General features: G+C 37.4%; 4 protein-coding genes and 1 pseudogene across 5 annotated transcripts; 1 reads left to right on the forward strand and 4 right to left on the reverse strand.

The window, feature by feature from the left end:
- Positions 1-289: 289 nt before the first annotated feature.
- LOC104719167 (glutamate--cysteine ligase, chloroplastic-like) lies at positions 290-5,455 on the forward strand. Of its 2 annotated transcripts, XM_010437029.3 has the most exons (14): positions 290-400; positions 1,641-1,885; positions 1,978-2,128; positions 2,219-2,419; positions 2,518-2,670; positions 2,764-2,834; positions 2,923-2,991; positions 3,077-3,170; positions 3,278-3,367; positions 3,473-3,553; positions 3,630-3,722; positions 3,807-3,887; positions 3,958-4,027; positions 4,114-4,411. In XM_010437029.3, the coding sequence occupies exons 2-14, from the start codon at positions 1,650-1,652 to the stop codon at positions 4,200-4,202; spliced, it is 1,479 nt and encodes a 492-aa protein (XP_010435331.1). In that variant the 5' UTR covers positions 290-400; positions 1,641-1,649; the 3' UTR covers positions 4,203-4,411. The 2 variants fall into 2 exon arrangements, with proteins under 2 accessions (XP_010435331.1, XP_087326487.1); XM_087470361.1 differs by lacking the exons at positions 290-400; positions 4,114-4,411 and adding an exon at positions 5,349-5,455 and having other exon boundaries at positions 1,574-1,885.
- A 1,606-nt stretch (positions 5,456-7,061) lies between these two features.
- Positions 7,062-7,540, reverse strand: LOC147936218 (gamma-interferon-responsive lysosomal thiol protein pseudogene; annotated as a pseudogene).
- Positions 7,541-10,028: 2,488 nt separating this feature from the next.
- Positions 10,029-13,848, reverse strand: LOC104720444 (uncharacterized). The gene is made up of 7 exons (XM_087468635.1): positions 13,535-13,848; positions 13,078-13,385; positions 12,700-12,807; positions 11,159-12,657; positions 10,990-11,051; positions 10,484-10,883; positions 10,029-10,301 (listed from the first exon to the last, which is right to left on the reverse strand). Exons 1-7 carry the CDS (start codon positions 13,846-13,848, stop codon positions 10,029-10,031), a joined length of 2,964 nt encoding a protein of 987 aa, XP_087324761.1.
- LOC147936219 (uncharacterized) lies at positions 12,889-16,377 on the reverse strand. Its single transcript, XM_087470758.1, has one exon. It carries the CDS (start codon positions 16,179-16,181, stop codon positions 15,264-15,266), a length of 918 nt encoding a protein of 305 aa, XP_087326884.1. The 5' UTR covers positions 16,182-16,377; the 3' UTR covers positions 12,889-15,263.
- On the reverse strand, positions 13,927-14,559 carry LOC147936220 (uncharacterized). The gene has a single exon (XM_087468636.1). The coding sequence runs from the start codon at positions 14,557-14,559 to the stop codon at positions 13,927-13,929; it is 633 nt and encodes a 210-aa protein (XP_087324762.1).
- Positions 16,378-22,911: the final 6,534 nt, after the last annotated feature.

The following is a 22,911-nucleotide window of genomic DNA, read 5'->3' on the forward strand; positions in this document are numbered from 1 at the left end:
ACAAAAAATACAATGCTTTAAGAAATTTGAATAAAAATTATTGATTTTTATGTTTTTTCTTTTTCCAGTCTAATTATAAAATGTCAAAACTAATAAGGGAACGAGGAAACCGATATAATCCATACAATTCACGTACATAATTATAAAATGTCTGTTTATTTGTTAGTATAATGATTTAATTACGTACATAGTGGCGTGATTCACGTGGTATCGGCAAACATCGTCATTAAGGTTTTTTATGTTAAGTATAATAATAAGTTTAATCAGAGCAATAACTGAAAAGTAACAACGCCTTTCCGGACAGCGTGTGGGTGTATAAATGGACACAAGACAGCTACCAATACTTCTACTAACTCTGCAAGCAAAGCGGCCAAAGCCTCCTCCGTTTGACAAAATTCAGGTTACTCTCCTTCTTCATCTCGTTATTTTTTGTTTTCTTAAATGCTCCTTCGTCGTCTTTGTTGTCTCTTCATGTATGCTTTCAATGTTTCCGGAACAGTCTTCACATACTTTTGGAGGATTAATTTTCTTACAAGAAAATTATATATACATATATATATATATTGTTTTTTTGGTATAAAAGAAAATTATATATACCTACATGACATCAAGTATAAGTCATGGCATGATCATACATGTCAAGTTAATAAATATACTAAACTACATTAATTATATACATGTCATATCTATATATACCAATTAACATATGATATGGTGCTAACATAATAATTAATTAACCATCATATTTTTAGTACATTGTATGTGAGTATGTCAGAATTCAGTATTGAGTTATTGACACAAATAAATAATAAAAATATTTATTTGTAATTATAATTTTTTGATTAAGAAAAAATTAATAAAATTATAAATACAATAAAGGATACCTTTAAATTTTTCAAGGTAGTAGAGACTAAATTAGTTAATAACTTAATATGGTTTGTACCGACAATTATGCTACACTAATTTTTTTAATAATTATTATTCTATGTATAATTTTTTTTTAATCTCTTTTTGTTTTTCTTCATCAATCATACTGATTTCATTCTCGTAGTCAAAAATGATGTCATCTTCAGTCTTTAGTCGCTAGCGATACATAATAATAACAGTCACATCCAATTTGCGGAGAAGTTTTTAAGTCACCTAGACGAACCAGGCAAACAAATTTCTTTTGTTCAATATTTAATTTGTAAAATCCAAATATAGGTCCGTTATTCTATGTATAATTTTTTTGTTTTGATATTTTTTTGTTTTATATTCATCAATCATACTGATTTCATTCCCGTAGTCAAAAATGATGTCATTTTTGGTAGTTAGTCGCTAGCGATACATAACAACGGTGACATTCCAATTTTTTAAGTCGCTGTCGGAGTGTCACAGCGACACCTAAACGAACCATGCATACAAATAGGCAAACAAGTGTGCAGCTTTTAGCATTAAGAATTTAAAAATATAGACAGAAAAATAGTACCTACACGTACTCTTTTAAAAAATATATATATTAACCATTAAGAATTTAAAAATATAGACAGAAAAATAGTACCTACACGTATTCTTTTCCTTTATATAACAAGACCAATTTTATGTGAAGACACAGATGACTAATAATAGATATATGGGTTATATAATATTGGTGCTGCTAGAAATAACCCATGGCGCTCTCACTCTCGCCTTATGGGGTTGGTGCTGTAATAAACTTGGGTGCTTTGAAAAGCCAAGTTAACTTCTCACCTAAGAGATCTCTTGCTTGTAAAAGAAGCAAGATAGTTGTATACAATCAAGGGAGAAAGGCAATCGCAAACACTTCTTCTGCAATTGAGAAGCCATTGACTAAAGAAGATCTCATTGCCTTTTTTGCTTCTGGATGCAAACCAAAGGAAATGTGGAGGTACCACTAATTAGTATCATCATCTCGTATGTTCTCTCAAACTACTTATTTGTTCTAACTCATTTTTGTATCGTTTTATCTCTTGGATACAGAATAGGTACAGAAAACGAGAAATTGGGTTTCGAGGTCAAGACTTTGTGCCCTATGAAATATGAACAAGTAGCTGCTTTGCTTAGTGGCATTGCTGAGAGATTTGAGTGGGATAAGGTTATGGAGAATGACAAAATTATTGGCTTAAAACAGGTAAATACTCTCTTCTCTTGTTTTAATAAATAAATATCCAATTATGAAAACGAAATTTCAGATTTTTCTGTTTGGCTTTGATTACTACAGGGAATGCAAAGCATATCACTGGAACCAGGAGGTCAGCTAGAGCTTAGTGGAGCACCTCTAAAGACATTGCACCAAACTTGTGATGAGCTCCATTCACATCTTTACCAGGTGAAAACTGTTGCTGAAGAATTGGAAATTGGTTTCCTAGGAATTGGCTATGAACCAAAATCTAGTTTTGAGGATGCAACCATTGTGCCCAAGGTTCCTTCCTCTACAAACATATACTCTCATATATTACTTGATGTACGTATCTTACATTAGCAAATTATCTGATGAGTCAAAGTATTTTACATGTGCAGAGAAAGTTTGACTTTGTAAGAGAGTACTTAGGAAGAGCTAGCTCATCAGGACCTGACGTGATGATGAGAACGTGTACGGTTCAGGTCAATCTAGACTATAGTTCGGAAACCGATATGATCAGGAAGTTTCGTGCTAGTCTAGCTTTGCAACCTGTGAGATGATTGATGCCCTCTTTTAATGTTAGTGGTTTTTGAATTCATAACCAAAATTTTTTCTCACTTTGTTGTTATTTTGTTATCAAACAGATGGCGACTGCTCTCTTCGCAAATTCCCCTTTTAGTAATGGAAAACCAACAGGGTGTTTAAGTTTTAGGAGGTTAATTTATACATTACTACTTGTTGTTACAGTATAATTTTCTCCATTTCTTAGTATAATTTTCTCATCTATCAACATGATGTGACAGTCATTTATACATAGATACCGATAAAGCCCGCACAGGGATGCTACCTTTTGTTTTCGATGACTCATTCGGGTGAGTATAAAATGTTTCTTCTAACTCTATGATCGATCTTTGTCCTTAAAAATATATATGTTTAACATTCAATATGTTGATATAGGTTTGAGCGGTACGTCGAATATGCACTTGACCTTCCGATGTACTTCTTAAATCGAAACAAAAGCTATCTCAACTGTAGAGGAATGACATTTCGGGTCTACATCTTCTTTATAAAAGAAATCTTAAATTTCTAACTTTTTGCAATCTTCTTACGTCAGGTTATGATCCGACCATTTTTTATTTTTTGCTTTTTACTTTTCAGGATTTCTTGTCCGGAAAAATTTCTCATCTCTCAAATGAACAACCCACTATTAACGACTGGGAAATTCATTTAGGAACAATATGGCCAGAGGTAAAATACTCTGTTTTAACCACGCCATTAATTAAACTTCCCTATTGATTGTTGTGGTTCAGAGTCATTTTTTCTTATAATTATCTTTTGTAATAACACTATCAGGTCCGGTTAAAGAAATTCTTGGAGATGAGAGGTGCTGATGGAGGTCCTTGGCCGATGTTATGTGCCCTACCAGCTTTTTGGGTAATTACATTATCTTGTATAAAGAAATAAATCAAATTTGATTCACTGGTTTATTTCGAATATGTTTGAACGTCAGGTGGGTTTGCTCTACGATGAGAAGTCTCTTCAAACTGTTCTTGATATGATAGTTGACTGGAATCTTGAAGAAAGAGAGATGCTTAGAACACATGTAAACTGACAAGATATTTCTTTATTTTTAATAAACTTTACGAAATATTCTCGTGTAAACCAATTCTCACTAGGTTTCAAACAGGTTCCAATCGCTGGCCTAAAGACAATGTTTAGAGGTGGTCCTTTGAAACATGTCGCAGAAGATGTCCTCAAGCTAGCAATGGTACGTGTCCATGCTTTCTCCTTATAATGTAAATATACATATATATTGAGGTTATTCGTTTATTTCTTAGGATGGTTTGGAGCGTAGAGGGTACAATGAAACCGGTTTCTTGAACCCTATCGCCGAGGTGGTTAGAACAGGTAATGTTATTTCCTGGTTAGCTGAAGATTTACTAATTTTTGTTCCCCGGGTACCTTATCGTTTGCTAATTATCATTGGGAAATAGGGGTTACGCCTGCACATAAGCTCTTGGATTTGTACAATGGAGAATGGGGACAAAACATTGATCATGTTTTCGAGGAACTACGGTACTAAAAAGATGAACTACGACCACGTACGGTAGAGATGGAAAACACTTTTGGAGTTGATATGAATTATTGTTCGGTAATTCATGGAATAAGAATATTATTGTTGAATAATAAAACGCCTCGTGGTCCTAGCTAGTAGTAGACATCTATTTCAGTATTTGTATGTGTAACTTATTTGTTCACATATCAACGGGTAAATTAGAAAAGTTTAATAAATCTTTCTTTTTTTTTTTCAACCAAATATTAAATAAATTAAAAGATTACTCTAAACATTAGTTGTCCAAACATTAGGATAAGAATTTATAAAAAAAGTTTCAAAACCTAAAAATCTTGAGGAACGGGCTAAACAATCTGCCTTAATATTGGATTCACGAGGGATCTTGATCAAGTAAAGCGAAGGGAAAGATGATCGGAGCAAAGAGAATTCTTCCAGCAGGTTTGAGAAGGCTGGCCAGTCATCGGGTAGCTGCAACATCGCGATTAATTATGCACAATCCGTCTCGAAGGCTTGACAGTCGACCCCTACCGCCAACAAGGAATCCATAGCCCACATCAGGGCTTGTAGCTCCGCATGTAAAGGGGTTGGGCCACGTCTATGACTTCGTGCGCCCAGAAGAAGCGTCGAATTTTCACCATTACAGTACCACCAACCCATACCCTGGAAAGGATCCAAACTTTTCCATGAACCATCAATCTGACAGCGTGGAGAGTCCCGCACCTCTTGAAGAACCGGAGGATACTGAAAACCCTCCGAGAAATATTTGGCCTCCTCCCACAGTAATCTGTCATTATATGCCTGGTTTAAAATATCACTCGGGTTACCAATTCTCACTAGGTTTCAAACAGGTTCCAATCGCTGGCCTAAAGACAATGTTTAGAGGTGGTCCTTTGAAACATGTCGCAGAAGATGTCCTCAAGCTAGCAATGGTACGTGTCCATGCTTTCTCCTTATAATGTAAATATACATATATATTGAGGTTATTCGTTTATTTCTTAGGATGGTTTGGAGCGTAGAGGGTACAATGAAACCGGTTTCTTGAACCCTATCGCCGAGGTGGTTAGAACAGGTAATGTTATTTCCTGGTTAGCTGAAGATTTACTAATTTTTGTCCCCCGGTTACCTTATAGTTTGCTAATTATAATTGGGAAATAGGGGTTACGCCTGCACATAAGCTCTTGGAGTTATACAATGGAGAATGGGGGCAAAACATAGATCATGTTTTCGAGGAACTACGGTACTAAAAAGATGAACTACGATACGACCACGTACGGTAGAGATGGAAAACGCTTTTGGAGTTGATATTAATTATTGTTCGGTAGTTCATGGAATAAGAATATTATTGTTGAATTATTGTTCGGTAGTTCATGGAATAACAATGTTTAGAGGTGGTCCTAGTAGTAGAGATCTATTTCAGTATTTGTATGTGTAACTTATTTGTTCACATATAAACGGGTAAATTAGAAAAGTTTAATAAAACGTCTTTTTTATCATTCCACTTATAACATAACGTTTAAATTCATCCTAGTTCACTTTAAATAATTAACTTATTTTAATTTGATAGTTTTATCGGTATACAAGACTTGAAGTTCTGATAGCTTTCTCTTAAGCGACTTAGGCATTAAACAAAACAGTGTCAAATAGTGTTGAGTGTCTATTTTACCAATTGTAAATAGTAAACATACTACTTTTCAAATTATGTTTTTAAAACGTATGTATTTTCCAATTATCTCATAAAAGAATATACTATCATATATAAATATAGCAAAAAATGTATTCATAGTAATAGACATACTATACAGGATTGGGCCAAGTTCTTGTAGCGCAAGCTTCAAGGCGTTTAGTTTGCATTCCTCTTAACCATGCTTCAAAAATTTTCCAAACATGATTAATTAGAGATCGAAAGTAATTTCTTTTTGTCCATAGGTTCTCTCTATCACATTGTATGCCAGTTTTTGTGTGTGTGTTCTATCTACTGAATTAGAAGAAACCAGAAGGTCATAAGATTAACATATAAATTAAAGCATCCCGAGGATTATAAAAAACACCCAACCTAGAAACCAAACTGGACACGAAGTTCCAACGCAAGGGTTTCTAAAAAAAGAAAAAACGTAACGAAGTTTCTAAAAAAAAGAAAAAAAAAAGGAGACTTTTAAAAATACCCCTTTTTCTATTCACTTTTCAAAAATATCTCTTTTTCTATTTCAATTTTCTAAATTATCCTTTGATAGTGTCCATTTTCAAAAATACATTTTCTAATAAATAGAAAATGATTAAATTCTAAACCCTAAACCCCAAATACTAAATCATACCTCTTAAAAGCTATACCCTAAATATAACATAGAGAATCCAAACCCAAAAAACTATTCTAGTAGTAGAGATCTATTTCAGTATTTGTATGTGTAACTTATTTGATATAGCATCCGGAGTTCGAAGCATGACAAACACTTCATGGCCTTTTACGTGTTTGTCACTTATGTCGGTTTTGGGTTTGTTAGGATCTTTATTGATCTGTTTTGAAAAGGTTGCATCCTTATTCTTAGGATTATGAGAGGGTTTCTAATTTCTTTATTCTTAGGATAAACATTTGCATCTCCTTTGTCAAGGAGCTCTCGTCATCTTTTGTATTCAGTTCGCATAAGAAAACCAATAAAAGCCAAAAATAGGCAATTTAAATTGCCAAAAACTCTGCTTTGCTTAGCACTAAGAGCAGTACTCTCACCCTTGTTACTCAGCTTCCACTCCTACACCATTATTAGTTCACATATTAACCGGTAAATTAGAAAAGTTTAATAAAACGTCTTTCTTATCATTCCACTTATAACATAAATCTTAAATTCATCCTAGTTCAGTAAGTACTTTAAATAATTAACTTATTAAATTGATAGTTTTATCGGCATACGAGACTTGAAGCTCTGACAGTTCCCTCTTAAGCGACTTAGGCATTAAGGCAGAGGAATTGCAAATTTTTGCGATAGCAGCCTTTCTTTTGTACGCTTTGCAGATTTTGGCCACTAAGTAACCAATGCTTTGTGTACTCTGACTGCGTGGCCACAAATTAGTTTTAAAGAAAATCTCTAATCAGAGATAAGTAACATTTTTAGTTGATTCAAAAATGTGATTGAATGAAGTCTGCTTCTTTTCATGAATAGTTATAGGATTATATAATTAACTATACAACATACCTGTCTAGTATGGTTATGTTTTTTAATGTATACGTACCTTTTTAGAGATATCACCATTGTAACAATCACTGATAGCTTTCTCATGTCCTGAATTATCTGTACACATGATTCCCAGCCTTTCGTATCAGTTTTGACGCACCTTATGAACCAGTAGTGCGACATCTGCATCCAAAAACCATCACATTTTCAAATTGAAAACTTCTAACAAACATTTTACATAATTAAAAGAATATACTATCATATATAAACATAACAAGAAAATGTATTGATAGTAATAGTCATACTATACCGGATAGTGTAAATGCAGATTCTGGAACAACTCGCTGTGAGAAACAAATCGTTGTGCCGACCAGGAAGCTACCTCATATCAAAGACGCCTGAGTTGCTGATATGGATGTGTGAGCTGACGTGGCAAGACATGAGTGGATGTGATGATGTGTCAAAGAAGGTTGTTGACTTGGCATAGAAGATAGAAACGAGATTGTACTTGGAGATATGAAGAATATTTTCTACAACAAATAAGGAAACGATAAGTTTGAGTAGCAAACAGTTTTCTTATACTTGGAGATATGAAAAATATTCTCTACATCAAATAAGGAAAGTATAAGCTTGAGTAGCAAGCAGTTTCCTTATCCCTTGATACTTGAATATTCGCCTTTTAGGGTTTCTCAAGTTCTGTATATATATTTTAGGAGTAGACCACTAGCCAATCTATGCACTCTAGAATATTGATACATTGTAAACTTCGAAGCCACAAAAATAAGGCTTAGAAAGTGTGTTCCCAGTTAAAACGACCTGACCCATTTTTTTTTCTAAATAATAAATAATAAATAATAAAAACTACAACTAGTGGTCTCATACTCACTAGCCACCTAACCACAATCACAACCAACAACAGAATAACCAATACCAATAACCAATAAATTAACCAATAAATAATAACCAGTAATCAAATACATCAATTCCAATAATCAACAACATGAAAACATAGAACCAGCAATCCTAACAATGTTCTAATGACCCAACTCTAGTAACCTAGCAATGTCAGACAACAACCAATCGAGTTCCTAGAATATCCTCCTCTTCATTGCCTTGATTTCAAGATTACATATTGCTTTTACCTGCACCATAAACACAAATTACAATGCATGAATATTTTATAAACACTCACTAAGCCAATTGTAACATCCTGGTTTTATAGTTGGGATTTGGGCCAGTTTGTTTCTTTTGTAGCCATTAAAAGACCCAAATGAAGGAAAATGATTAAACGACAAAGGCCATGTCGTTTGTATATGCATCGTGGATGTATTTTCTTCAGCCGTCAAAAGGGAAACGCAAGCCTAAACCCTAAAAGCAGACCAGCAGCCACCGAGAGTGGGAGAGACACAGCTGAGCCACTGTGGTTGTTATTGTTGTTCTTTCGTGGTGTTGTGTTTGAAAGAATCCGAGAACGTTGAGAAGTGAGACAAGGTTGTTGCCGTCGACACTGCCGCCACCGTGAGTTGCGACTAGAGGTTGCAACCATGAGTCACCGGATGACCGCCGCCACCGTTGATTTGCGACTAGAGGTTGCAACCATGAGTCACCGGATGACCGCCGCTGTCATCGGAGCAGTCGTGGTCCATCGGAGATGTCGTTAAGGGTAAGGAAACCCTATTTTAATATGTAGCTTGCGGACTAAGTTTATGATATTGTCTTCATGGATCTATTGCTTTGTTGTTGTTTGATTGTTGAGAGATGAGGACGTGACAACTGTGGGCTTGAAGCTTTGTGGATCGGCCTTGCTGATCCGTCACGAGTCGTTGGGTGTAAACGTCGAGGAAGGTAAACGGCGAAACTCTTTCTCGTGTCTGTCGTTGTGTTGTGTTGCAGTGATTATTGAACCGAGCAGCTTAACCAACTAAACCAGATGATTTAAGTCAAGAACCGAAACTCGTTTATGGAACGTGCATGAGTTGATTTGTAGTGCCATGCATGGTTACGTACGGTGACGTACGGTGACGTTGGGTTAATTTAATATTGCTGAATCGTGTATAATTGGGGATAATTATATTGGTTTGGTTTGGTTTAATTGTCAAATTCTGGTTGATCGATTTAATTAATGAGCACAAAGTCAAGCATATAAATGTCAAGCGGGGTATGCGTTTTTTTTTTTCCCAAAAAGTTCCTTTTATATATCAGATCAAAGTACATCAGCTTCCAACAATGGGAGAGACCATTTTGGAGAGTCAAAGGTATTACAACAGACTTGATAACCAACTAACTGGAAATTACAACATGATTAGTTAGGAGATAGCGTAGAAAGCCCAGCATCATCACTTCTCATTAAGACCTCCCATACAATAAAGATCATTGTACCTTATCTTAATGCATACATCATAAGGAAGAGTAATGAGCGAACCTAACAAAAACACCATCTCCATATCCTCAAAAAGCTATCATCTAGAGGTCTTCATGAATTTCTTCAACAACCTTGATTTTTTACCAAAAAACCAAACCCAAGACACACCAAAAGGTGTGGCAAGCATCCACAATCTTAGCCTAAAGAGTGGAGATTATTAATTAAGTAAACTAAAAGTCATAAACCAAAAAGAGAATCCCAGAGTGAATACAGCTCAAACTCTGAGATTATATGATTCCGGTTAACCTTTCACGGAGGATCATGATTAACCGGATAGAACCTCACTCCTCGTTCCTTTCTACATTGGCGAGTGTTTCGTGCAAGCTCCATAAGAATAGGTTTTCCTTTCTTGCGCTTAGAACTTTCCCCAATTTCATATTTACCTTTTGTTGTCCTTCCTTTAACTCTTCTAGAATCTGGAGAGACTTTTAAAGATTCTGAACTCGAGGAAGGACCCCTTTGTAAAGGATGAGCAGCAAGAAACTCCTCCAGATTAGGCCCAAGATTAGCAGGTCTTGGTGGCTGTGAGATAGGAGATTAGGAGGATAATTCGGAGCTTTGAGCAGAGTGATTTTATGCAGAAGCGAAGTGATGATTGGAACCCTGTCCTTCTTCCCTAACAGGAGCAACATGAACCTCTAAACATTCCTCATGATAGATCGGAGGAGCAAGATAAGGACAATGATTAGAGTCATGGTTGATACGGCAACAGTTGGTGCAGATCTTATAAGCTTCTCATACTCAAAACCAACCATGGCCCTTTCTCCTGATTCAAATCTGACCCTTCGAAAAAACCTAAGCTGATCTGTTAATCCAATTATGATCTTGATTCTGAAAAACTCAATCTGTGTAGATGTTTCTTCATTGAAGTCCAAATCAACAACCTCTCCAAGTGAATTATTAGCAATGAAACGAACAGTTGTTTCATAGACATAAGGTAAAGGGATACCTCGTACTTGGACCCAAAGGTCAATAAAAGTGAGGAAGTCATTTTCCGGGAAGTCATCACCGCTTACAAAAAAAAAATCTTCTCTTTTTGTTTTTTTCTGGGAAGTTTCAGGAACACCCAATGTAACAATGAGCACCACAGACCAAAATATAGCTCTAACGATAAAAAAAAACCCAAAACCCAAAAAACCAGTCAAGGAGACAGAACAAGATTGCTATGTTTAAGAACAAGAAAGCAACCTCTATTCTCTCTCAAAAAGACCTTTCAACCAAATGGGGAACCCTCGAGCAACATAGGAAGACAATATCAGATCCAAAGTAACACTGTTAGCAATCAAAGTTGCAGCAATGTTGCATTTGGTTGGTTCATAAAGAAGAAACCAGTTCAGTTTATCTTTACCTTGGAGAATAAGGGGCTCAATTTAGCTTACCATTGCAGGCCAATGACCAGGATTATGCATAGCCTGAATAATTTCCAAAGTAGATGCCCCAAAAGTCACATTTTCCAAATGCAAACTTTTCATACTATCCAAAGCCCACTCCCATCTTTTAAGTTTAGCTTCAAAGACAGAGTTAACAGATACAAAGGATCTTCTGCTGTGGTACTTAACATTACCCATAGGATCTCTCACCACCCAGGACGCTCCGGATAGAAGAAATCTTTTTGAACATGAAAAGCCTATATTACATTTAAGTTCACCACTGAAAGGAGGACTCCACTTCTCATCCTGAATAGAGGCAGGTTTCTTAATAATAGAAGCATGATTTTGAGCTGCAGACCATTCTGATGTGTCATTCCAAGCTTTATGTACCACGTCAAGAGGTGACACACTGATACCATCAAAGAGCAAATGATTTCGGTTCTTCCATAAATGCCACAAGATCCACGCAAAGGCAGATTTAAGCTCATCAAAAGAAGACTCCATTTTTTCCAGGCTAAAGAAGTGATACATATTCTCAAATTCTGAGTTACCAAAACCCAAAAACGGAGAAAGAATGTTAGAAAGGGCCCAGACTTGTCTTGCAAAAGGACAAAGAAACAAAATATGATTGATTAATTCAATCTCTGCTCCACAAATCATGCAGCCATCAAAAACTTGTATTGCTCTTGTTCTCAACCTATCGGTAACTACAAGAGCACCATGAAGAGCTTTCCACATAAAGATCCAAATTTTTGGAGAAGTTAGCACATCCCAACAGGCAAGTAATACTGGGTTTCGAGATGGGCGGGCTTCTACAGATGCAATAAGCTCTTGTTTCCTCAGTCTAAACATCATAGAGTAACCCGAGCTCACAGAATAAACTCCATTTGTAGTTTCACCCCAACAATACGAATCATTGTAAGCAACCCTCGGTTTAATAGCCTTTATGCTTTTAATCTCTGAATGGTGAAACAACCTGCTTAAGAGAATATCATTCCACTCACCAGAATTGTGGTTGAAAATATCAGCAACTTGAAGTTTAATGTTCACTAGAGAGTGGATTCCAACTGGTCTTTTAGATCTGTCATCAAATAACCAGTTGTCAATCCAAACAAGAATGTTTCTCCCATTTCCTATAACACGTTTCAAGCTTTTAGTGAGTAGTTCTTTGCCAAACAAGATACTTCTCCACCCAAACGAAGGACTTCTCCCAATTGCAGCATCGAGAAAATCACTAGAGGCAAAGTATATGCTTTTCAAAAATCTAGAGAAAAGACAGTTTGAATCATATAGCAGCCTCCAAGCTTGTTTTGCTAGCAAAGCCTGATTAAAAATTTCCAAGTCTTTAAAACCAAATCCCCCATCCTCTTTGGGCAGAGTCATCTTCTCATAGCTCAGCCAATGGATTTTCTTCTGATCTTGATTATTATTCCACCAATAGTCCATCATTATAGAAACCAGTTTCTTGATTGTATCCTTTGGAAGCTTGTAGCAAGACATGGCATAGACTGGTAAAGCCAAAGCAAAAGATTTTAGAAGAATTTATTTACCTCCTTGAGACAGATTCTTGGCATACCATCCAGATAGCTTAGACTGTAATCTATCCTTTATGAACCCGAGAAGTTGTTGTTTTGATCCACTTAAGCATTCAGGAAGGCCTAAATATTTCCCATCACCACCCTCTAATACAATCCCTGATTTTTCTTTTATCTAACTCCACTCATTCTGATCTGTTTTGGTTCCAAAAGTAATTGCTGATTTGTTTTTATTAATCATTTGCCCAGAAATCCTATCATATTTCTGTAAACAACTCATCATTTCAGCACATTGATCTCTATTAGCTTTACAGATAAATAGACTATCATCTGCAAATAATAAATGATTGATTGTTGGTCCAGAATGATGAAATTGAATACCAGAAATTTTACCTTGACTAGCAGCTCGATTGAAAAGATGGACCAGAGCTTCAGTGCATAGTACAAACAAAAAAGGGGAGAGAGGATCCCCCTGTCTGATTCCTCGTTCAGGTGTGATTAAACCAAATGATTCACCATTAACTAGCACTGAATAGTTCACCGATGTGACACATCCCATAACCCAAGCGATCCAACGATCATGAAAACCAAGAGCTTTAAGTATATCATTCAAAAATATCCATTCTACCCGATCATATGCTTTTGACATGTCAGTTTTAACCATCATAAACTCTTGAGAAACACTGGGAAGAGTATGAAGACTGTGAACAATTTCATGAGCTATCAAAATTTTATCCGAGATGAGTCTTTCAGAGACAAAAGCTGCTTGAGTAGGAGATATTATGGATGGTAAATGGTTTTCAACCTATGCACTAGAATTTTAGAAACAATCTTATAAATTATCGAGCACAAGCTGATAGGCCTGAGATCCGACATTCGTTTTGGAGCTTGAATCTTGGGAATTAAGCATAGAAGTGTATGATTCCATTCAAGAGGAAGGTTCCCACTGTCAAAAAACTTTAAAACCTCTGTAGTAACTTGATCATAGATGATTGGCCAGAACTTTTTGAAAAAGAGGCCAGTGAAACCATCTGAGCCCGGAGCACTCTCACTGCTGATTGAAAAAACAGCTTGACTTATCTTTGATCTTGAAATATCCTTTGAGAGTTCTTGATTCATGCAATTAGAAACTCTGGGCTGAAAGTTGTATAGCAGGTCACTCATCTGCGAAGGTGCAGAAGATGTGAAAAGCTCAGAGAAATAATTAACCGTAACTTCACCTTTCTGATGTTCACTAAAATGTTATATCCCATTATCATCGATAATGAAAGGTAAAGCATTTTTCATTCGAGCAGCTTTCACTAAGGCTTGAAAAATTTTTGTGTTCCTATCTCCCTCAAGCATCCATTTCTCTGTACTCTTTTGTCTCCAGTAGATTTCTTCTTCACGAAAGGCAACAACAAGGTCTCTTTTAATGGCATTTATTCTTTGGAAGTTAAGATTCAAAGCTTCATCTTGCGTGGCCAGCTCTTTTTTTAATCTTTTAATCCTAATCTCAGAATTAGACCATACTCTTTTCTTCCAAATACCAATAGCCTTTCTGCAGTTTTCAATTCTAGCCAAAACAGAACTGTTGATATCAAGATTATTCGTCTCATACCACGCTTTCTGAATTACTTCCAATAAAGAGGGATCCTCAGACCACCTTTTATCAAACCAGAATTGATTCCTGAACAATTCCTTATCACTTGTAAATTTGACCAAAACAGGTTTGTGATTTGATCCTAATTTCTCCAGTAACCATTGATGACTGTTAGGGAATAAAGAGAACCAAGCAGGATTTCCAAAGTATCTATCAAGTCTACACTGAATCCATTGTTTATTTCTAACACCTCCCCAAGTAAAGCCATTCCCAGAACTACCAAGTTCAGACATATCACAATTATCTAGAAAGGCTTTAAAAGGATGAAAAGAGCTTAGATCTCTAAAAGTCCTCCCAACTTGTCATCATTAGAAAGGATAGCATTAAAATCCCCGGTCATACACCAAGCCTCTTTTCTTGACGAGCCAAAATCTGTAATTTTATCCCAAACAAGGGACCGAAGACCAGTAATCGGATTCCCATATACACAAGAAACAAACCAAAACTTTGAACCACTCGAAACTTTCAAATTTATAAGGTTCTTGTCTACCAACAGAAACTCAATATCTATATTTTCTTTCCAAAAAAGAGCTAACCCACCACTACAACCTAACGACTCAACAGTTTTAAGGTTACTATAGCCTATCCAACTTTGAACCTTTTCTAAAAAGGCAATAGAGTTTTTGGTCTCCATGAGGAATAAGATATCAGGGAAATGAATTTTTCTCATTTCCTTGAGGTGTCGAATTGTACAAGGGTTTCCCAGCCCTTGAACATTCCAGCACAAGATATCTATTGATCTTGCGGCAGTTCACCATGAACCACCGAATCTTTGTCTCGCTGGAGACTTTTGGCCAACCCTTTTCCTTTATCCACAACCTCACTATTTCCAGATGTTTCAGATTTTTATCCTTTCTACCTTTGGTATTTTTTAACCAAGGCCTAGGCCTTTTCAACGTGGTTATCCCTTGCTGAAAACCTTTTGAAGTACTCGTTTCTAAACTACCCGCACAAAAGGTTGAGGGGGACAATAGAAAGACATATCCTGATCTAAGTATTGAACATGTACCTCTAAAACCGAGCTCTTCTTTATCATCATATCCACTTTGATTGCATCAGATAACAATTTTGATGAAGAATAGCCTGTAGACAACAAGTCTTTTCCAGAATACAAAACCTCCTTGCCTTTAGCTGTATCGTTTGAACCAGTCATTATGTCATTCGCAACTTGGTGATCCTGTCCTGATGGAGCAAAAGGGCAGCGAGCTTTATCATGAGTCAACCTTTGGCACTGAAAACATCTTTTGCGAATTCTCTCATAATCAATTCCAATCTTAACGAGGTCTCCATTAGGAAGTTGAAGCTCTTTAAAATTTCTCAAACCCTTCGATAGATCAAGCAAAACCCTAACACGCACATAATTCCTGCTTCGTGCTTCTTTCTCATCAAAAGGTACTTCTAATATCTGCCCCACACACCCAGCAATTTTCGATATAGTATCCTTGGTGTAGTGATTCACAGGAATATTACGAAGTCTAATCCAAACCGGTAAAAACATTAGAAAATCAGGAGGAGGATCTTCAACCCATCTATCCATAACTACTCCCCAATCATCTTGAGTCCATACCCCAGTCTTTAAAATTTCATTTATGTCTTCTGCATACTTGAAAATGAACTGAAAACGATCTTTTGATAAAGCTATTCCCCTAACCATATCATACAATCTCCAAATCCTTGGCATCTCTAAGATCCAATTAGCCATTCGCTGATTATCAGGATTCAAAAACCGACCCAATATGCTTTTCTTATTTCTTTCAGAGGAACTGAACTTAGGCAGGTTAGATAAAACCAGGGGTTTATCTAATTCCTCCTCAATTGACATCTCTTGGAGATAATGATCCAGTGGCTTGTCCATAGAGAAAAGGAGTCACAGAGAAAACGGAGAGCCAGCAAGAGAACAAGGAACATACCGAAAAGAGACTTAAAGCTTAAATAGAAAACCCATAATTTGTATTTGTCTAAAGCCAGACAGAAAATGATAATATCTCTGGTTAGTGCTCCGCTCAGTAATCAAAACCGAGAGAGAAGTCCTGAAGCCCACAATAAATTGGGACGGCGGCAGTATTGACGGCGGCGTTGTTGACGGCGATGATGGATCGACTAAATCACCAGCTGCGGGGTATGCGTTTTAGATTTGGTTTAATGGAATAAATCATGGTTTATTTAAAGGATTATTGTCATCTGAATTGTTGCAGTCTAAGTTTGTTGTCAAAGCTGGATTTGTTGTTGCAAATGCTAAACCGAGGATCCAATTCATGTGGCTAAGGTGAGGACTAGTTGGTGTCTTCAACATATTCAGATGTGTTTGGATAATTACTTTGTTTAAGTTTAAGCTGAGTATACCTATATGTTACATAGTATATAAATAACGTATATTTGAATGTGTGTATATCATATTTATATGTGCTAAAGCACGTAGATGTGGGTGAGCAGCAGAGTTGGTCCTTGTAGTTGTGTGGTGGTCTACGGGCTCGGAATGCGGGTAGATCAGGATGGCTGATGAGCCGACGTGTGTGCAGTGCTAGGAACAAGTGCAAGAGGCGCTAGGGATCCGTAAGCATGAGCACGAGTGATTGATGCTAAGACCAAGTGCAAGAGGCATGGAGCTTCCGTAAGCATGGTGCATGAAGAAGTGCGAAAGCATGAGGGATCTGATAATGCAAGAGGATAGCGTGTGTTGAAACGTTGTATCCGACCCGTCTTTAGGGCTGTTATGGGACGTAGTTCCATTTGTGTGTTGTGTGCGTATGTTTGTGTGTCACAGGATTTAGGACACATTGATTGCTGCTTGGCTTAGGTTTAGACTTTGTGATTGTCTAAGCGTGTTTGGGTGTGGAGACTTCGGGAGCCCTGAAGCTTTCCCTGACTGAGTAATTATCAATTGCTCATTCCTCTCTCTGTTGCAGATTGGATAAGTTAAAAGCTCGTTTTGCATTATTAGCTAGTGGTTTTGCATTTAAAAGGTGTTTTGGGCCGGGCAAGGGAGTCAAACCGTTTACCAGCTCCGTGTACCGAGTTCGGGTATTACAGCAATCCTCCCATCTACTAGGCTATACACACAAGCAATAGAGACACTCCAACCATCAAACAACAAACAACAAACAAACCATGCACTGCATCGACCGATAAAAGCTTGCATCGACCGACACCAACTAGGGACTGCATCGACCGACGGATGATATGCATCGAACGATGCAAGGTTCACTTGCATCGACCGAAACTCCCATTGCATCGACCGACGCCTCCACATAGCATTGACCGATTCTCCTAGGTCAAACCGCATCGTCCTTGCAATGCATCAACTGACGCACGTGCCGGGCATCGTTTTCTCCGAAGCTTCTCGTCGGAAATTCGTTCCTACAACCACAAAACTCGATCCCAAGTCACAAGAAAGCCTCACACAAACCTAAACAACGTTGTAACAAGCTACAAAACACAAAAACACACAGATCAGAGAATCTCTAGCTTAGATAAGCCATGGTCGTGCACTTACCTTTGCCAAGAAGATTCTGAACCTTAAACAAGCAACACAACACTTCCAGGAAGCTCCTACCTCTCAACTGATCCAACAACTCATCGATCCTCGGAAGAGGGTACTTGTTCTTCACAATGACAATACTTACGAACAGATAATTCAGAGTCGTGATATGGAAGTCTGGTTCGCTGTTGAAGATGGATGGTCACTTTCAATACTTACGAACATGAGAGGAGAAACTGTAATAAAGCCCTGTAAGTTATGGACAGTTGAGGAGAAGTTAAAGGGAAAACAGAACGGTGAAGCGTTATCTACAATTTTCAGGTTTTTGCCGATGGATCTGTTCGCGATGGTACAAGAATGTATGTCAGCGAAAGGAGCTTGGGATATCTTGGAAGCCTTCTTTGAGGAAACTAGAAGGGTGAAGACGAAAAATATGATTTATCACCATCCTGTCATTTCAGCAGTCAACTGAGATCTCCTTATCAGGAAGTTGTAGTGCTAAAGAAGGTATACAATGATAAGAGGTTTGTCAGGGAATTTCTCAGAAGCATGTCACCTAGATATCTTTCTCATAAATCTAATGGTAATGCTTTAAGTTCTGATAAACGGAAGGTTGATCAAGGTGTGAAACTAGTTCAGACAGATGAACTACAAATAAGAAAGGACGATCAGAAGGCTGAGGAATCATTCACTATGAAGACTGTAGAAACTCAGACGTCTGTTAAGGTAATGAAAAAAAATTACTGATCAAGAAGCAGTTCAGAAGGCCAAAGGATGTACAACGTCAGTGAAACGACCTGACCTGTTTTTTTAAATAATAAATAATAAATAATAATAATAATAATAAACTACAACTAGTGGTCCCATACCCACTAGCCACCTAACCACAACCACAGCCAACAACGGAAATAACCAATACCAATGAATATCCAATAATTATAACATATAACAATATCCAATAATCAACCAACAATAAACATAGAACCAGCAACCTAGCAATGTTTCTAAAGACCCAACTCTAGCAACCTAGCAATGCCAGACAACATCCAATCGAGTCCCTAGAACATCCTCCTCTTCATTGCCTTGATTCCACGATCACACTTTGCCTTTACCTGCACCACAAACACAAATTGCAATGCATGAGTATTTTATAAACACTCAGTAAGGCAATTCTATCATCTACTGGGCTATACACACAAGCAAAAAAGACATCTCTAACCATCAACCAACAATCAACAATCAACAATAACCAACCAGGAATCTGCATCGACCAATACCAAACATGCATCGACCGACACCAGTTGGGGTTGCGTCGACCGACGCATGGTATGCATCGACCGATCCAAGGGTTACTTGCATCGACCGATACTCCCTTTGCATCAACTGACGCATGCTCGACATAGCACGAAAATCCTAAGGTTTCACGCGCCTTCCTCGCCCTTGCATTGACCGACGCACAAAGTGCATCGACCGATGCACATGCCGAGCATCGACCGATGCACATGCCGATCATCGACCGATGCACATGCCGAGCATCGTTTTCCCCGAAGCTTCTCACCGGTTCTTCGTTCCTACAACCACAATACTCGATCCCAACCCACAAGAAAGCCTCACACGAACCTAAACAACGTTCTAACAAGCTACAAAACACAAAAAAACACACAGATCAGAGAATATCTAGCTTAAATAAGCCATAGTCATACACTTACCTTTGCCAAGAAGTTTAAGAACCTTAAACAAGCAAGAACACACTTCCAGGAAGCTCCTGCAACGATCCCAGCTACAGATCTCTACAGGAACAACCTCAAATCACCAAAACTCCTCAAGAACACTCAAGAACGTTTTCTCTGTTTTCTTTTCTCTCAAAAACGGTCAAACTCGCCGAATGAGACAAAACTCGAGTTTAAGGGTTTTTCCTACCCCAAAACGCAGCGTTTAACTTAATTCATTCGCAGAAAACCAACCTTGCATCGACCGATGCACATAGTGCATCGACCGATGCAGTTCCCTAAACCGGGATTTCGGTTCGTGGATGTTACAGTCAGCATCAATCTTCATCATCCTGATCTGATGCAGGAAAAAAATCTCAGAGTCTTGAATGTCAAGGTTTTGGACTCTTCAAATTAGAATGTCCTACATTTGAAAGAAGCGTGATGAAGTGTTATAACCGTCAAGGCTGTGGTCATACGAAATCTTGTATGTCATGGAGTGATACTAATTCTGCCAAAGAAGATGATTAGAATCAGAAGTCTATTTTGAAGTCTAAGAAGAGGATGATGTGTCTAGCTTATCTATTGAGAAACAAGTCATCTCTTTGTCTAAGGATCTAATTTTGCAAAAGAAGGAGAATTATGATCCGATGTCTGAGAAGGAAAAGATGCTTTGTAGAGTCTTCACTCTTGAGAAATTATTGTCTTAGGAGAAATTCATTTTTTCTTTGTTGAGACAACGTCTTGAGGATCAGCCAAAGAATAACAAGAAGCTGAGTAAAGGAGAAAAAAAAAATCTGGACAAGTGGCTGATCACTCACAAGGGTACTATGATTGCAAACTGTGGTATGAGCAACCATGGAGGAAAATCAAGTGGTGACATGAGTGTAGTGAATGGGTCTGTGTATGGTTAGAAGACTGCATACATAGGTCATGGAACAATAGTGCTGCAAAACAGAGGTGATGCTGTCAAACGAGTGTCTGAGTTCAACCTGTAGAAGACTAAACAGATGACTGTTGTGAACCTGCTGAGAGGAAAACTACATCGTTCTTGGTATTGTGGTGTGACTAGGCATATTAACCTTGATTTCTATAGATTTAAGAATCGTGCAAGTCAATTCATACGCGAGAAGAAGTTCCACAAAGTTGCAAAAAGAGGCAATTAAGTCTACATTAAGAAGAATGATATGTATTGTTATAGTGGATCTTTAAGTACCACAATTAACAATGTTTTTCACCTCAAATGGATGAAAGAAAGGACAAGATCAGAACTTAAGGCAAGATTGTGGAGTGTCACAGATCTGAACAAAATAACATGTCGTTGTTATTATGCAAGTCAGAGCCTCTACAAAGCTGCATGTTTCAAGTGTCTGGATTGAACTATTATAATGCGCACACTGCTGAGGATCAACAGACTGTTGTGTTGAAGCACTGGTTCTTTGATAGTGGTTGTTCAAGGCACATGACTGGGAATCAAGGAAAGCTACACAACTTTGAAGAAAGCTTAGCTGACATGGTCACTTTTAGAGATGAAGCTGAAGGTAAAATCAGAGACAAAGGTGCATCTTTGTTGTAAAGATCAGCCTACTCTGGAGTTTGTCTACCATGTCAATGGTCTAAAAACTAATCTGATTAGCAGCAGTCAGTTGTGTGATGAGGTTTTGGATGTTACCTTCACCAAGAAAGGATGTGAGGCTGTTGATGAGCGCCACAATATTCGAGTCGAAGGTCAGCACTCTGATAATAGCTATTATATACACTGTTATATGATGCCTAGAGATATGATCTCAAAAGGAGTGCATTAACTAGTTGTTGTTAAGTGTAAGCTGCAACAGTCAGGAAACTGTGTGAATCACATCCATCAAGAAGCTTCTGGAAGGATTCATGAGGGCAGAGTTGTTGTGTATGATGCTACTACACAGAGTTGTTTGGATGTAGTTAATGGCGTTGCAAGTTAGAGCTTTGCAAATGGATTCAAACTGCAACAATGTGATATATCTCAGACGGGCGAAGCTACAGAAGTGGCTACTAGGTCTATAGACGTCGTTGCAGGTCAGACTTTGGCAGATGAATTCATTTTGTTGAAGGAACTCAGTTGTCTATAGGTCTTCAAGAACAGAAGAGACAAACTAGGAAAAGTTGTGGAGAACAAGGCTTGATTGGTCGTACAATAGTCTAAAGAGAGTTTGCTAAATGCAGCACCTGCACTTCAGCACGAGGTAATCAGAAACCTGATTGGGATTGGTTGTGTGCATAATTTCATGCTGTATCAGATGGATGTTAGCGGGATTGCTAGGAATTGCTTCTTTTAGAAGACATCTTACTTGGAGCAACCGTAAGGTTTTGAGAATCTGAATATGTGGTTAAACATTCGTTAGACAAATGATGAAGTATTCATATACCAATGCGAGTATGCCAAAAGTTCGATCAGTGCATGTGAGTTACATAGAAATGAAGATGAAGCCACACCCATGAGAGTTGGAAATGATCTATCTTAGAAGAAGAATCAGGAGATTGTGTGAATGATAACTGGTACGGTAGACTGATCAGGTGTTTGAAGATGTGTTGTACCATCAAACTAGAAATCTGTTATGTACTTGCAAGCTGTGAGTATTTCAGCTGAAAGAATTGTCAACATAAGGTTGATGTTTACGAAAGGAGCCAGCAGAAACTTGAAAAGATATCGCTCTCTGAATCACCGTGAAGGATCTGGTGGCTGTTGCCTTATGAGGTTAATGCCTTGAGAACCTGCTTCAATCACCTGATGAGGATCAAAAATTTAAGAACAGCGTACAATACATTCTTAGACCATGCTTCAATTTTGTGTGATAATTATTTGTTTGCTAATATTATTGTAGATCATGTATCATATACTAAAATTAAATTACAGGCCTGAATATCAGTTTATTCATAGATTAGTTGTAGAGAAACTGATAGTAATAGAACATTAGAGCATTTTCTTGCAAATTGCTGATTTGTTTACAAAACCATTGGACTTGGATCAACCCATGATTCTAAGAAAAGTCATTGGTGTTTGTGAGATCTAATATGTTTTGTGAGTTGTGTTGATCAGATAGAGGGACATGCATCAGAACATGCCATGGAATTACTAGAATGTATAAAAGATCAACACTCTGTTTAAACAAAGAGTCAATGAAAAACAGTTGGCTGTCATGCCAATTCATATTGGGGATCTTGTAAAACGTTGTTGTGACACCCCAGTTTCAGAGACTTGCGGAGAGGTTTAAAAGAATTGATTTGGCCACCTATGTCACTAAAGTTCACTTATCTTTTCGGTCAAAGGTTCTGAGAGAACTCAGACTTATCTTTTCTCATAATTTTTTATAAGAAAATAAGAATAAAATTACAAATACAAAAAATGATACCTTTAAAATTTT

Source organism: Camelina sativa, chromosome 10, assembly GCF_030686135.1.
Source record: "Camelina sativa cultivar CO46 ecotype springtype chromosome 10, ASM3068613v1".
Classification (NCBI taxonomy): domain Eukaryota; kingdom Viridiplantae; phylum Streptophyta; class Magnoliopsida; order Brassicales; family Brassicaceae; genus Camelina; species Camelina sativa.